Source organism: Typopeltis vanoorti, chromosome 19, assembly GCF_054136105.1.
Source record: "Typopeltis vanoorti isolate ZY-2024b chromosome 19, IOZ_Tvanoo_1.0, whole genome shotgun sequence".
NCBI classification, from domain to species: Eukaryota; Metazoa; Arthropoda; class Arachnida; order Uropygi; family Thelyphonidae; genus Typopeltis; species Typopeltis vanoorti.
The window spans coordinates 95,634,530-95,651,733 of NC_143567.1; the positions used below are offsets into that span (position 1 = coordinate 95,634,530).

At 36.0% G+C, this 17,204-nt stretch overlaps 1 protein-coding gene across 1 annotated transcript in view; it reads right to left on the bottom strand.

Moving 5' to 3' along the window:
- LOC150096371 (putative ammonium transporter 3) overlaps positions 1-6,735 on the bottom strand; it is a 62,182-nt gene extending 55,447 nt beyond the window's left edge. Inside the window, exons 1-2 of the mRNA XM_090409044.1 lie at positions 6,717-6,735; positions 6,416-6,625 (exon numbers count right to left, since the gene is read on the bottom strand). Coding sequence (XP_090265170.1) covers positions 6,416-6,625; positions 6,717-6,735 — 229 coding nt within the window. The remainder of the gene's footprint in view (positions 1-6,415; positions 6,626-6,716) is intronic.
- Positions 6,736-17,204: the final 10,469 nt, after the last annotated feature.

The following is a 17,204-nucleotide window of genomic DNA, read 5'->3' on the forward strand; positions in this document are numbered from 1 at the left end:
GTCACACAAAAGTGGACTTAGACGAAGAGAAACAACCTGAAAAGGAGCTTCTTCATAAGTGGTTGTTTCATAGATTACTTTTTAGTACGCTATGGCGATCTATTTCGATCGCCAAATCGTAAGGCTATCCGTCCTAAATTTTTTGTAGTCAGTCCCTCCGATTTACCTAGCACACCTTAATATGGAAGCAAGTCGCTATGAGAATATTTACTGAGAGTATTACTGAAAGTAATTAACCTCAGGAGTTCCACGTTTTATTAAAAATTCGAGATTCAGCTTGATTGAACTGGTTGTTGTGGTGCTTTGGATGGGGAAGTTTCGTACAGAGTTTATAAATAGTTCTGAGACTATTGAACTTTTATTTTTTCTTTCCAAGTTTTGAGTCTTATTTTGAAGTGAGAAAGCGACAGGGTTTATGGTCTTATTAAGACATGGATCCCGGAACTTGCCACTATTTATATTTCAAGCGCAGGCCATTGAAAGAGTTAAGCGAGCGAAACATATTAAGTCATGCTAGACGGTTTTGAACTCTTACAAACGCATCTAAGTGGTTGTGGGTACATGCTTTTGTGAAAAATAAGTAAGAATTAAACAAACAAATGAATAATGAATAAATGAAATGAAATAAAATAATAAATCAATAGAAAAGATATGAATATGATTAATTCAATTCAATAATGTAAGAAAATAGTAAAATAGTACAGAAATCCAGTATATCCAAGACGGTAATAAGGAAATTGGTACTGTAAAATAATATATGAAAGGTTAGGAAATGAAAAAAAATTTTTTTTTTAAAAATAATATTTTACTACTAAAATAGCTGTTAATTCTTAAGTATTTTATTAGTCGTTTACTAATTTTGAAATAGAATCAGCTAGTTTCGCCACCACTCAAATTGGGCGTTGGCGAAACTAATTGTTACCATCGTCTGCTGTTATTTATTTATTTATGTAAAAACCCGGAAGAAGCTGCCAGTTTGAGCGTTGACAAAGTTGTTTTGTTTCAAAATTACAAAACGACTTAAGTCCTAAATAATGATAATAATTATTATTAATAATAATCGGGCTGCATTTATGCGATGCAAGATAATCTGATCAGTTTTAAATCTAACTTAACTTGGTACAATTTCATCAAAAACCACAGGATACCGTTAGCGGATAAATACTAATCAAACGCACCAGGGTAGCAAGAAAACACAGTAGAAATATTCGTCGTTGCTGAGCAGCGACCTGTGCATGTCATTGCCTGGCGTATATTGATCGAGTAATTATTTTCTGGAATGACGCTGAATTTAATTAGCGAACTTCTATTTTGAAGATCCTACTCGATTCTTGGAACTATCCAAACAAAATGTATTCATAAATAGCAACAACATTACTGTAGTATACCTCGTTAGTAGACTACATTGTCTGGCATGCTAATAGTGGATGACACGACAGTTTGACCGAAGGATTGTGTAAAGGGAATGCGAACTGATCCTGCATTGGAGTAATTCGCATTCCTGTTACACGATTGGGATGGAAAAAAATTGGTGCGGATCAATAAAGAAGTTTACATAAAAATTTCGATTACAGAAACAAATACACTTGAAAAATCTGGATTATTCGTGGTCAATAAAATGATTTCAAATTATTAAATGAAAATATCTTATATATAATAGTATTTTAAAATTCTACACCATTAAAAATAAACTGATATTTACCACTAAGACAACTGTTTGTGTCGACTATCATAATCCTAACCTTTTAAATAATTGCAAATTGGATGAATGAATGTTTATGAAAGCCTTTAGTAGTAAATGAATTGCATTAGTGGCTTTAAACGTTTGGTCTAAGGTGATAAATGTGTGAAAGGTTTGCAACCTTTCGTGAGCTTTATTTACAGAAAAAATAATGGGTAATGCACATCCTCAAAATGTGCATTACCCACAGAATATTTCTGGAAATTTTCGAAAATGGTTCTATTAAGGATCTGATGAGTCTGCATAGTTTTTGAACAAGCTTATAACCCACGCATACCTTAATGTTTATCCACGGATCCTTTAACAGGGAAATCAACTAACACACGTTCCATTTCAATTCGAGAAAATCCGAACTCGCATAAGACAGACGAAAGAAAAAATATTGTACCTAATACTGAAATTGAAATCGAATTGAAATTCCTGATATAATTCATCCTGATAGATACTGTCCTCCCGATTTAAATAAAGTGTCACTTATTGCAGGAGGAAATAATCCTGTGGGACACCATCTATGAAAAATGTGGGAAAACGAAGTGGAAGGCATTGCCAGACGGATCTACTTTATTCTCATATAGCACTCGCTAGACGTATAAAAAAATAAATAAAAAACTCCGCGTACCAACGGTTGGTAAATGTTTCTGTTAATGAGCTTTAAATATCTATTAATTTCATAGTATCTTCAGGTTCTATTATTCTAAATATTTCCTTTCTCTGAAGCAATTGAATCAGCAGAAAACAGCAAATTTTAGTGTATACAGTGGTTCAAATTGGTGAATTTGGTAAGCCTTTCCGAGTGTTTTTATGTATCGTCCTTGCTATGTAACAAGATATACACTAAACACATCATGCGTTTGGCATCGTACTATCACCAAATTTAGTTTACATTCTGTTAGCTGGAGAATCTCTTATTTCATCAGCAATGTTCCAAACTTCTGGTTTATAGAGCAAATAATGCCTCCACAATTTTTCTGAAAAAGTTACGTATAAAGCAGACAATGTTGAATTTGAAGGGAGAATTCTAGGACTCCAGGACAAAGTAAGCAGTTCATGAAATAGTTCAAAAACCCTCAGTAGTATTTACTGTTTTGCATATGTATAGCTGTGGAGCTGGTTATGCACGGTAGATTTCTTTAAAATAACTTCGAACTTTGACTTGTAGAGAGGACGGCAGTTAAATGCTTATAAATACAAAACTTGTTTCTTTTAAAGGCGTACAAAATAAACCAAGGTTTTTAATAAAACTGTCTTATATTTTGTCTATACGTGAATAAATTGAATATCGCACGCACGAATACACACACATTCATTGAAAGAGATATTGAAATAGGATACCATGTTGCAGGCCTATCTGTTTGTCTAATTGTTGACAAATTGGACCATCCCAGGACAACAATCAGTGCTACCTGCAGTGGACAACCCACCACACTCACCGAAAGTGACCGTAGGTGCTACAAAGGATAATATGTAAAAAATCGCCATTTGTCGGCAGACACGTTGAATGCGAAGTTCCGGGCATCGACTGGAACACGCATCTCTACAAAAACATCCAGAACCGAGGCTCACAACATGGGTTTCCATGGTAGGACCGCAATATGCAAGCACAACATTACCCACACTAACATGCATCGTCGTCTTCAGTGGTGCAAAGAGCGTGGAAGCTGGAAAAGATGTATTATGGAGCGATGAATCACATTATATCCTCTACTGAGCAGATGAATGTGTGACAGATGCCTGGTGGCTGTCTCTTACTTTTGTGCATAACCTCAACTATGAAATTTGGTTGTGACGGTGTGATGGTATGGTCCTGTTTTTCCTAGTTTGGCCTCGGTTCTCTGTGTTTGGTGCCATGAACATTGCACTCTAAGAGATGTCTGAACGTTCTGGACAACGTAATGCTTTCTATTTTGTGGCGTTTCTACCGAGCTGACCATTTTCTCTTTCTGCAAGAGAATGTACTGTGTCATAAAGCTGCTGCTGCTGTAACTACGTGGTTCGTGGATATGAACGTCATCAAACTTGACTGCACTGGACTTCACAGATCCTAATCGCAACCCTATTGAACATCTATGGGATGGACTGGAGCATCGGGTGAGGTCAAGGGACCTCCACCACACAACAGTCCAGCACCTCATCACACGCCTACAGGAAGAATGGTAAAAAAAAAATTCCAACAGATCACTATGATACGCTTGTGGAAAATATGTCGCGTAGGATTGCTGCAGTTATCACAGCAAAAGAAGGTCCTACATCTTATTAAAGTGGATGCCATGGCTGTTTGTTCCTCACACCATGGTGTCTGTTGACTTCTTTACAAGCAGCCTGTTAGAAAGGTCACACGCAAGAAATTAAAATAATCATTAAGGAAGAAATTCAGAGATTACAATGCCTGTTAGAGTGGTCATAAAGGAAGAAATGAATAGGAGGTAAAATAATAAATAATAGAAATATCTGCAGTTAGATAAATGAAACAGATTATGAGAACTAAAAAAAATCCACGAGAGTGAAATTGAAAGGAAGTGTTTGAAGGAGAATGGGAAATTTGGCGATAAAAAACCAGCCTCCGTAGCGCAATTGGAAGAATGACGGTACGTTGCGTCCTTCGATTGGAAAAGGCCTAAGTTCGATTCTCGACGTGATGGCGGGAATCTTTACATGGACTTTTTCCATCGAAGGTGAGTTAGCCGATCTCATACGGATATAGCAGGGTTTTTTCTCCCGGAAACTTGGGTTTTTCATCGCATGCAGACAAATCGGCCCTTCGGAACACACGCAATTTACAGACAAAGATACCAGTTGTGGTGGTGGTGGTGGGCAGTAGATGGCGTTAATGATTGGTAGTAGAAGTTCGGTGTAGTGGTGGAGACGGAGAGTTGTATAGTAGGTGTCCTCCCGCGATGAGTCTTCGGACTCCTTGGAGGTGTCACGAATAATAATAATAATAATAATAATAATAATAATAATGTAGCATGTTGTATGAAGTCCTAAGAGATAAAGTATTCACAAATTCACAAATATTAATACTGTGGGAATTTATGTAGTCGATATGAATATACGAGATCATTAATGAAAGAACAAGAGATTTAAAAAACCAATATCAGTTACTAAATAAAAGGAAACCGAAAAACGCATTAAGGATGAAAATATGATAAGTGTGAGATCTGATTCCCAAAGAATATTGTTATCAGCTAAAGTAGAACGCTAAAGTAATAAGTACTGGATACTTATTCAAATATACTTTTTGAATAAGTACTCGTACAGGACAGCTCTTTGAATAGTGAACATTTGTTCACTTTCGCAGACAATTTTGAAACTGAGTTGTATGCAAATAATGTAAAGATCATGTTGGAAATGATAAATACTTTTGGACGAAATAAAATTATATCTACAATACACATCAGTACAAATATCAAGAAGTAAATAAACGATCGTGTATAATCTTAAAAAGATGAATTGAGTGTTATGTGAACATAGAACCGTTTTTGTATACTATAGAAAAAAAAACAACGAAAAAAATATTATCACTTCAAAGCATTTTGCCATAAAAACGGAATTATAGTGAAGAAATCTTTCTGCAAGCAGACTCGAACCAGTTTAACAACGCAAATCACATGACCTTGACATATCCCCCTTTAATACCAATCATTAATCCCAATTCGAACAACTTTGCCATTGAAGCGAAAAGTTGGATATATGACATTTTTTTTAAAGTATACATTAAATCCCAAATTTTATTACATTCCACCAAGATGGAGCGGAATTTTTGCAATATATATTTTGACAGTTAAACGCCTTTTGGTCTCTCACTAAATGGTTCGATGCAACTGAGTCATCTTGCGTACGTTACGATGGACATTATGCGAAGTACATCTGAAAAGCATTCTGGGTACAACTTTCACTATAGAAGAATGCTATGGCAAAACAGGCTTTTTTTATGAGTGCATAATAATTTTCTCTTATGTTAAATATTGGAGACTATCATACTGAGAATTATTTTTGGCCTTCGATAACCGTTTTTCGAGAACCCCCCCCCCCCCCATAGGATCATTGCTTTAATGATATTCGTGTGAATGAATGAATATATTAAAAGCTATGCATTGTGATATGCTTAATAATTATATTACCTCATATATAAAGATGAATTCTGGTCTTTTTTCTTTGTTTGTTGTTCGTTATACATATTTACATATTTGCGTTGGATCGAATGGTTCTAAATTTTGACCCCAGGATAGTTTGTATTAAACGGCATCGCTAAATCTCTCTTCTGTATCCGGAGAATAACTGATAATTAAGATTTAAAAACTTAAAATTTGTACATTTAAAGAATTATTAATAAAGATAAATAAACCTAACCACACACTTATGGAAAAACTGAAATACTGGAATAGCACTAGTCAGTTATAGGCTTAATATGTATCAAATAAGCATTCAAAATCTAAAGGGTTTTTCATTAGCTTTCTTGCACGCAGTTCTGTTTAAAAAATGCGAAATTATCTGCTTTTCTAAATTATTATTTTCAGTTTAATTAGTAAAATAAAATACCGATACAAGTTGTTTCCAAGAGGACTGCATTTCTAATAAGAACACAAAAGACTATGTTACACTTCAAGTGTAGTTATGATATAATTATGTTTAAAGAATGTCCAAAAAATATAAATAAAATGGTAAATGACTTACCTGACTGCATAGTAAAAATGATAAAAGAGGTGGTCATGACCCATGTTGCGTCATCTGGTGTCATAGTTTTCATCTGTGGGGTGCTGGTCATATTGTGCTTTATTTTTCCATCGGCGTTCATTTCTCCAAACTTTTTGTAATTGTATTTGGACTGATTACTAGCGGTTAAAAGTGTTTCACGTACCTCTGATTCTGTTTCTAAAATGCTATCTACATAAGACGAAGTTGGTGTGCAAGAGAAAGTAATGCCTTTCCTCTCAGACTGTACATGGGAGTGTTTTCTGCAGTGAGTACATTTTACCTTTACCCTGTTTAGCCATTATGATTCTAAGAGTACATGATGTCGAATCAATAACTTTTCGCATATCAATACACGTATTTGCTGAGTTTCCAATTTCTCTTTCTCTCTCTCTCTCTCTCTCTCACACACACACACACACACGCACTCACGCATGCACGCAAGCGAATTTTCCTCGTTGTTATTGCTCAAATTTCCTGTACAGCCTTGGGATCATTAGCGACACTAGTAGCATGAAAATAAATAAACAAGCCAGTCGCTAATTTGCAAGTCTTTTACGAAATCAATCCCCTTTTCTCATATATTTTTTAATGGAAATCGAGAAACTTATAAGAGTAATAAGATGAACGTCTGTATTTCAAGATTTGAAAGATAAATGGTTAAAGGAGCCTTTTCAGCCTTTCTTTTTATTTTGCTTGGCTTATCTCGAAACGGGATTTTTAAACATCGGATGTTAGGATAGAATAAATTAAATATTGATGTCTACTTTATATTTAGTTTATGAAGTTAATTGCTTATTAAATTCTAGAATAATAGCAATAATTAGCAACTGAAATCTAGTCTCATATATTGCTTTTAATAGAGAATATTCTGTATTTTACATGCATATGGGATTATCGAGAACTGTTTGAATTCAGATAAACCTCCGTCTTTATATAAATAAATATTGACATTTTATCAGTTTGGATTCTAAAAGTCAATCAAACGGTATGTTTGACGATCTCCAGCTGAACAAGTCTTCTAAAGTAGCCTCTCAATAGGTACTTGAGTCTGGGGAAAAACGTCAGCAGATGGTTTAAATGAAAAGACTTCAGTGAAGTCTTTTGTTACATATAATTTTTGCTTTTTTTTTCTCCTAATTTGTAGTTTACCTTACTTTTATTATCATTTATTACTTTTTATTTTCGTTTATTTATTTTATTTTTATTTTATTCTTATTCTTTATTCCTTAAGGCTGTGTAGCTCAGTGGATGTGGCGTTTGCATACCACGGCGCTTGGCCGCACGAAGGAAGACTTGGTTTCGAGTGTAGTCGGCGACTAGAGAAAATTTTTCTAAGCCTTTTTTCGACCGGTTCTCGAGTTAGTCGATCTCTGGCACGGGCAAGCGGGTTTTTCGTCCCGTAAACTCAAGAAAATCGACCGTAGAACCCACATTATTTCAGACATTAAATATATTGTGTTAGGGTTAGGGACCACGAGATGGCGGCACATTTGAGCGGTCTCTCTTCACTGTGTACCGCTTAATTAGTGATAGCCTTGGGCCATCTATCTCTGATTGGTACCATGGAGATTGAACTGCCCACTCACTCTCCAAAAGGCTAAATGGCCTCGCCTACCCCCCATATACGGGAATAAATTAAAAAAAAATGCGTTAGCTGATTTTTCTTTATTCCTGCATTCTTTCTTTCTTTTTCTCATTAATTTTTTTTTTCGTTTTTCATTTCCATCGTTTTCTTTATTTCATTTTTAGGCAAGCTCTTTTCTAGTATAAAAAAAAATAAAGAATTAGCTTAGCTCGCTAAAATATTTGTTTCTTCCATTCTGAAATATTCATTTCTTCTCCTTCCCCCTCCCCCTGCCAAATCAAAAGTACGTTTGTTTGTGGCATAATATATCTTATCAATAAATAAGATATATCTTATCATTTAGCTACTAAAGCAGAACTTATGGTTTTCGTAGAAACATATCCGTATGCCATATAGTATGTATATCACATGAAACGTATTTATTATGTAGAGAAATTTCTGATGCACTGCTTTACCCAATTGTCACAAGATACCCATCCGATTATAGAAAAATGGATGCGAATAAACAATATGCGAATTATGTGGCCTTTCAAGGATGGAGATCAGCGGCTCACTCGGAAGTATGATGTTGCTTACTGAACCATGAGTATACGAGAGAAAAAAGTAACAGCGGTTTGTAAAGAGAATGATATTATATGAGGAAAACATCTGCACAAATGTGCGCAGCAATTAATAGTTAAGCATTCTTAAGTCCACAGGTGATTCAGAACTCAATATATAAATAGTTAGGCTTAAACTATTGACTGCCAGGAGCGTGTTTCTTGAGCTTTAGCTGAAGGTGAGTTAGCCGGTCTTTTACAGCAGAATTTTCTTCCCAGAGATTGTGACTTTTTTTCATCCTGCGAAACAGGCACACCGGCCAGAAGAACACACGCCAGAAGTTGAGAAGTCGTCTTGAGAAGTTGGTTATCTCACCGTCAGATCTTGGAGAATCTATACTCAGAGATGCGAAGTCACAAGCAATTATTTTATTTTTTTTTTTGCAAGCGTTTTCACGATAGCTGTATACGAGGTGTGGCTACCAACATACCCCCCCCTCCTCTATCTATACACTGTTGCATACGAATTTTCCATTGTTGGAAGCAGTGCTGCGAGTCATCAGGCGTTATCTGCTTCAGTAGCGCTGCCGTTTTCTTTTTTACCTCATCCACTGACATCATGGAACGGCTGACAGTGGAGCCGGACTTGCAGGAGAAGATCATCACATGTGATGAAATGTGGATTTTCCAGTACGATCCAGAAACAAAGACACAATCGATGCACTGGAAAACTCCCGAGAATAAAAAAAAGCAAGAATGAGCAAGTCAAAACTGAAGGCAATGCTGACCGCTTTTTTTTTTTTTTTTTTTGATATCAATGGCGTGGTAATGGTTGCATGGGAACCAGAGGGTCAGACAGTTAACCAACATTATTACCTTGAGGTTCTGGCCCAGCAGAGAGAACGAGTGAAGAAGAAGAGACCCGTTCTGTGGAAGAACAAGGCTTGAATTCTCCATCAGGACAACGCTCCAGCTCGCAGTGCACTGTCTGTAAAGCAGTATCTAGCCGATAAAAAAGATCCCGGTGTTGGTCCATCCATCTTACCCGCCGGACTTAGCTCCATAGGACTTTTACTTTTTTCCAAAGTTGAAATCCGCATTGAAGGGCAGTCATTTTCAGTCAGCGGATGAGGTAAAGGAGAAAACCGAGCACTACTGAAGCGGATGACACCTGATGACTTGCAGCACTGCTTCCAACAATGGAACATTCGTATGGAATGGTGTATAGATAGGGGAGGGGGTGTGTTGAACTCCGAGAGGGAGAGAGAGAGAGAGAAAAAAAAACATCGTCTCTATTTCAGATCAGTAACCCCCCCTTTCGGTTAAAAGCCCTTATAAGCGTTTCTTCAAAAATGGGCCTCGTATATCCTAGACGGTTTTCATGATTCATTGACTTACTTTGGATTTTGTAAGAAAAACACCACTTAAATATGAAATTTCAAGTGCTGTACTTCATTGTTGTATCCGAGGGTTTCCTGGCTTTTTATAAAAAACACTCATAGCGTTTCTGTCACTTTTTTTTTTCATAATTTTTCACCAGAATAAAATGATGAGACTGTATATGAAAAAAAAAAAACGTATAAAACACCAATTGTTAGTTGTAGTGAGATTTTTTTTAAGTGCTATCAGATATTCTATCTACTTCTTTCATTCTTCGAATAGGTAGCACAATGTGGTGTTTAAATTGCCTCTAGAGATGAAATACGTAAACACAATCTCATTATGAAGTTCTTTCACCTCATTGACTCACGCAATGTTGATTATGCTGTAGTTACAATTCGACGATTCTTATAAAGGATTCAATCTTCTAGTTGCTACAGAACGTTCAATTCCAGCTATTGCAAAATCATTTAATAAACAGACATGGGTTTACCGTCTAGAAAATGGGTTTACTGTCTAGAAATGTTGTCATGCAAATAATACCTCTTTAAACACGGAAGTAAATTCGTTATGAAAACAAACAAACAAACAAAAAAAGGAGTTAATAATGAAAAGAAAAATTGCTGAACGAATTTCGTAAGATAATAGTCATCATCTGTGCTACCAGTTTTGAAAATGTTCACGATAAATGGGATTATCCTTTGGAAACAAAAACATAAATTTAGCTTTGTTGTGCTTTTGGTAAAATTGGCATCATCATTTTGGGAAACAGAAAATATTCCGTTTATATACATAAAGAAGAGCAATTGGCCTTCATATAACATGTAAAACATGTAATGATTTTCATTAGATTCTAACTACTTATTTATTATCGATTCTTGTAAGAAGAGCAGATGTTTCAAAATTCGGCAGAGGTACAATCGATATTTTTCAAGAAATCGTCAATACGCGATGACCTGTATTATAAGATCTGCTAATATTCAGTAGGCAGATTTTATAATGCTATATCTGTTTATTGTTGTATGATTTGTTACATATATTATTCATAAATATTTCGAGCTGCATGATCAGCATGTTTTTTAATTTTCACTTGGATGTATTCATTGCTGTTATAAGCGCAATTTTGGTTCCGCTTGAAAATTTTAGTTGATTTTATGACAAATTCGAAAATCATCAGCTTCCCCTCCAATTTGAAAAGCAACTATCATTTACGCTCTTAAACTTAATATCAGCTTTCTTTTTATGTAAATTGTCCATCGACATGAAATTTTTAGCTAGTCCACTATACCAGTTCCTTTTTTTTTGGGGGGGGGGGAGATCCCTCGACGTGGGAAATAATGCGGCTGATTCCGGGAATCAACTGAGAAGTCACCAAAGAAATCGTTTTACTAATTACACTGGCCAACAAAAAAAATTTTTTTCTGCTGATTATGATCTGTCACTTGTTTTTTTACTAATTTGGGTGCGCTGATTTCAAATATCAAACCCATTTTTCTCTATCATGTCAGATTTTTCCTCTATGGCATTTTCTTTTTGCTAATTTGTAAGTTTTTGATAGTTTTAAGGAGGCAGTACTATTTAGAGGATAAAAAAAAATCGATTTTTTAATATTATTTTCTGAAAGTATGTACAGGGTGTTCGGGATAAATTTGACATATTTATAATTAATTATATTTTTCCGTAAGTTACATGTATTAACACACACTTCTCTTCATTTAAAAGTTTGGACCCTTCTTCATTCATATACAAGATGTCAGAAAGGATGGATAGCTGGAACCCACCTGAATCATGGAAGAGAATAACTTGTATCATGATGATTCGTGCCCGCCATCAAAATAAGGATATTACGACTGCTGCCCAATGCTCCCTGAATACAGTAAAAACAATCAGGCATGAACTAGAGACTTGCAATGGTGACTACGAGGATGTAGCAAGAAGAAAGATCCCTAGCAGACGATCTGATTGCGTTCGTACAGCAGAATTCCTCGCAAATCTGCAGAAACAGGTGTTGAAGAACCCTGGCATTGGAATTCGGGCTTTGTTCGTGGAGTTGCTAACTGTAGTCAAGCCCTGGATAACAAGGGTAGCCAATGGTAGGCCGTATGTATGGCAGCAGGATTCGGCCCCTTGCCACACCTCTGGGAAAAGTCAAAAATGGTTGTCTGAAAATTTCTACGACTTCACCAGTCCAAATGTTTGGCCTCCAAACTCCCCAGACCTTAACCCCATGGATTATTTTGTATGGGGCGCAGTTGAAAAAGACACCAATCGCACTTCCAGTAATACAAAAGCCCAGTTAATGGATAAAATTAAAACAGTTTTTGCGGCCCTTCCCAGGGAGACTGTAGCATCAGCTTGTTCGAGGTTCCGAAGCAGAATTGAAGCTGTGATCAATGCTAATGGTGATTATTTTGAGTAAATCTTGTTGATAGTATTGTAATTAACTCTGTAATGTTTTTTTGTCAATTCATTAAATTTAATAGATACAAAGAAGATTTTCTTTTTCCTTACGAAACTGTCAAATTTATCCCGAACACCCTGTACTTTTAAAAATCTGTTCTTCCTAACTTTTTATCAAGAAATTCGAAAAATTCCCGAAGATATAACTTATTATTCAAAGTGGTGTGCAGATCAGAATCGGAGCGCTCACCGCTCTCGCTTGTTAGTAAACGAATAAATGCGTAAGAACCTGCAACGGCACGTACTGGCGCTTTGCATGCGAGAGAGGCCGATAACCGACCTAATACATTTAGGTGATGAAAAGTAGGCGATGACAACTGCCTAAAACAAATGAATGCTATATGCGTCATAGCGGACAAAGAACGATCGAAATCAGTCAATCGTTAATCGATCGTGAAAGTATGATGAGCGCTTATAACGTTTCAATAGAGTCTCTGGTTTTTTTTGTCTTGTTAATTGCATGTTAGTAATGCATGTAATAAGGTTCATTTATAACTGCAACTGCAAAGCAGATTTATCTACATTATTACCCCACACATACATACATGTATATACCTATTGGTACAGCTGTAATATTATTATTCTGCACACCAGCAACTAGACGATATGCTGCACCGAATATAACACTGATGTGCGAAATGCTTTTCAGGTAAGCTAAAAAATAATTTTCCTGTCACTACCTTTATTAGGCTAATCCACAATAGTCAATGTATATAGAGGGATTGCCAAAATCACGATTTATTGAAAAGTTGGATGATTTTGTTTCGTGTATTACTATTACTTTGGCGGTGGTACACATGGAAAAGTACGCGAATTCATCATTTCATATTCTGTGTACCTCCACACCAGTTTTATCTATGAAACCATAAGTAAAAGAGAAATATAAGGTACTGTGGGCAAATAAATTCTAATATGAGTATGCGTATTTGTAGCATAGGATTGATCGATCTTGTGCTGTTTGTGAAAATAGTTTACCACCAAGGAATCGATTAGCTGAAAATAAAGTTAATGTGTGCTTCTTTTTTGATGTCACTAATAATTAATCCTCATACATATACGCATTGATTACCCTATTATCGGAATGCATTTGCCCTCTTCTGCCATGCGTAGAAGTGTCGAGGGGGGTCTCGCATCTGTGGTCGCACAGTATTTGTATGTACTCTCTCAAGCTTGTCTTTTTCGGTTGGCAGAATTAAAAACTCGAGAGTCTTCAGAAAGGGGAAAAAATTTCCATGCCCAAGATCAACTGCTTTTGTGATCGGTTGAAAAAAAAAAGGCTTTGATGCAGTTCTAATCATAAACTAGAGGAATCCGAGCAGTTTATTCACAGTACAAGTGAAAATAGCTAGATATCGACCGCTTATTATAGCAGTACATAAGAATAGCTCGACAAGTGTATTTCCATTTCCACCTGAGGCACTAGTAAAGAAGAATTTATTAGGAATCGTTCGAAATTTTCACCGTTGATTGAATATGTTAAGACACAGCATTGAAAGGATAATAATATGATCGAGATTTATCGTAAGATAAGTTATTACGAGCAAGAAAATACATTTTCCAGTCTTAACAAATAATTTATTGAACTCAGGGATACTATAGTGGAAGATTATCGAGTGCCTAGAAGTGTTGTAAGAGTTTTCCATAATGTGCAAGCTATGATGATCATACCGGTAAGAATATCTATTCTATAACTAACGTGTGATAGTGTTGCTTATGCCAGGAGAACTTGGTCAAATTTCGTGTGGCTGGAGCCAGCTAGTCCAGCCTGAATGAGTGATATTATAAAACATTTCACTGTGAAACTAATGTGAGAAAGTTCATTGAAGAATTAGTTCGTGTTTGAATCTGTTATCTCACAATGTGGATGTAAATTCAAGACTGAGCCTTTTAAGAACTATTTTAATCCTCTGATAGATATTGATGATGTTTGATAACATTGAAATTTGTGATTATTATATGAAACTATAAAGAATTAATTTTTAAGTGTTTTGCTGAATATTATTGTTGTTTAAGGTGAAACTATGTTGGAATCCTAACGGATGAGAATTGTGAAAGCCTTATATATATGTTCTAGCAGTAAACGATGCGCTCAGCTGAGTAGAATCTAAATACTTTATAGAATGCATAAATTATTTTCTAATTATATTGATCTTAATAGAGTTCTTGTTCATTATGTAAGAATAATTTTGTGAGCGAATTAAATATCTTGTTTAACTTGATCCTTGTGCTTGCCTAATTTCAGTTTCATTGCACCGCTCATTAAAATACGAATCTTGCGGGAAACCCTATGTATAAGTAAGAAAATATCGTAGTAAGTTCACGTTATTGTTGTGCTATTTGATGCTTGACTCCTTCACAATAATTGTGTCATTTCAAACATAGAGTGGCGCAGTATAATATAATAAAATTTTCTTTATGTTTGACTGTGGAGTCAACCAACAATTAGCAGATATAAGGTTGGATGAAGAACAAAACCAACACAGCCAATATTTTAAGATGATCTCTCTTTGTGTCATTTTGAGTTTTTAAGTGGCGTTTGCACTCTACAGCGCTTGACCGCACAAAGAAAGGATTTGGTGGTTCAAATCTAGTCGACGACTAGAGGAAATTTTTCTAAGCCTTTTTTCTGCCGGTTCCCGAGTTAGTCGATCTCTGGCACGGGCTAGCGGGTTTTTTCTCCCAGGAACTCGGGTTTCTAGTCCCATAAACTCAAGAAAATCGACCGTAGAACCCACACTATTTTCAGACATTAAAAATATTGTGTTAGGGTTAGAGACCACGAGATGACGGCACTAGCTTGCCGCCTTCTTCACTGCATACCGATGAATCAGTGATAGCCCTAGGCTAGCTATCTCTCTGATTGGTTACCGGTGGAGATTGAAATGCCCACTCAGTCTCCGATAGTTAGATAGGGTAAACGGCTCTTCCTACTCCCTATACAGGAACAACATAGGCGTTAGCTGATTTTTTTGAAGTTATTATTAAAATTTCGCTAATTTTTTATTCCGAATCCGAGGTTCATATTATATATTATATATTACAACTCTGTCTCCACCAACTGACCGCAACCATCGCCATCTACCACCGATCATCACCACCACCACCTTTTTCCACAGACCATCACAAACATCCATGCTCACTTCGGGATTTGAGCCCACAGCCTTTTGGCTGGAGAGCAGATACACTAACCACTCGGCCAGCCAGGCTGGCAATATATCTTCATCTTCATCTTTTTTTTATTCATAATATGTATCACTATAGGTAAAATGGCGTTATGCAAATGCAATTAATATTACTACATGGTGGTATTTGATAAAGCTTGATTTGTGTGTCTCAATTGCGTGAGTTTACAGGCCGGTGTGTCTGTATTGTGGGAGAAAAGATCCTAGTTTTCCTGATAGTGAGACCAGATAAGCTTACTTTACTTATTTGCAGTTGAGAATCCTTATAAAGAATTTTCACCTTTTAGACGGATTCTTACACAGGTCATTCAAACGAAAGATCATCTCCGATGTCGTAAAAGTACAATAAATAATAACTGAAATTATACAGATTACTAAGTATCTCCAAAATGTTTATTTTTAACTGGCTCAGCTTTGGTACTATTACGGATGCCACTTTCATGATTAGACTTTTATAAAATGATAAAGGGATACGGACTTTAAACATGTTGGTCTTGTCCTCACTCGACGTTCAATTTTTTATTTTTATTTTTTTTCATACACTATAACACACCACCTTCACATGTCTCTGTTTGCATATGGGATGATGCTGTTGTGAAAAATAACGTTCTTCTACTCTATAGGGATCATATCGGAACTGTGTGCTGGCACTCCAACTTTTGAGCTCCCATTTCTCAAGTTATCGCGACAGCTCAGAACCTTCATAGTGTAAGCTACACTGAAGAGTATAGCACGTCAATGTTCAGTATTCATTTTTCTGAAACTATGAAAAATAGCTAGCCTGGTTGGCGTATCCAACTCTCCGACCAGCATGCTGAGGATTTAATCCCCTCTTCTCCATGGACAAGAATGTTTGGGATTGTCTATAGTTGGGAAATGAATGTCATCGCCCTGCTACAGACTGCTCTCTGGCTTATTTGAGGACTGAAATGGCGTGATAAAGTTCCATTTGTTTTTCTCTAGAGCGAGGTTTTGGCATCATATAAGTAAAAAAAATTAATAAACAATTAAAAAAAGTGTATAAAATTAATAAAATTAGGAAAAAATCCTTAGCTCACTCACCTTATGCACTCTACGTTTATAAAAACCCTTCTTGGATGGGAGCCAAGGATATTTTTCGTCTAGTCTAAAGAGAGGCATCATTGCACTATAATATACAATCTCTCTTTCTTTCCCTCTCTCTCTCTCTGCTTACATACAGGACCTTACTTTGTGATAGATAACGTTCTTTTCTTCTTCTGCTTCCGTTATACTCAAAACTTCTATCTGATTTGTAAAGTAAAAATCTTTATTTGCTCGCTGTCTAATCACAGCGAGTTCTGCTTTAGGCATTTCAAATCCGAGCTTCGTTTAGGATGACTCTTTGCAAGAAGCAATTTTTGTTTTGTTTTGTTTTGTGGTGAGCGAGACTTTGAAGTCATGCTTTCTCATTTTCAGCTACTTTTATAGATAGTAGTTGCTCAAAATATCTCGCTTGTAGTAATAATAAGAATGCTTATGTTGTGCTTGCTATCGTTTGTTGTTTGAATGTAGTTTGCAATTTCCAAAATTTTTCAATACGATTCCTGTCAATTATTGACCTTGCGCGCATGCGCTAACGTTTTCATTGCGCCAAATATGCA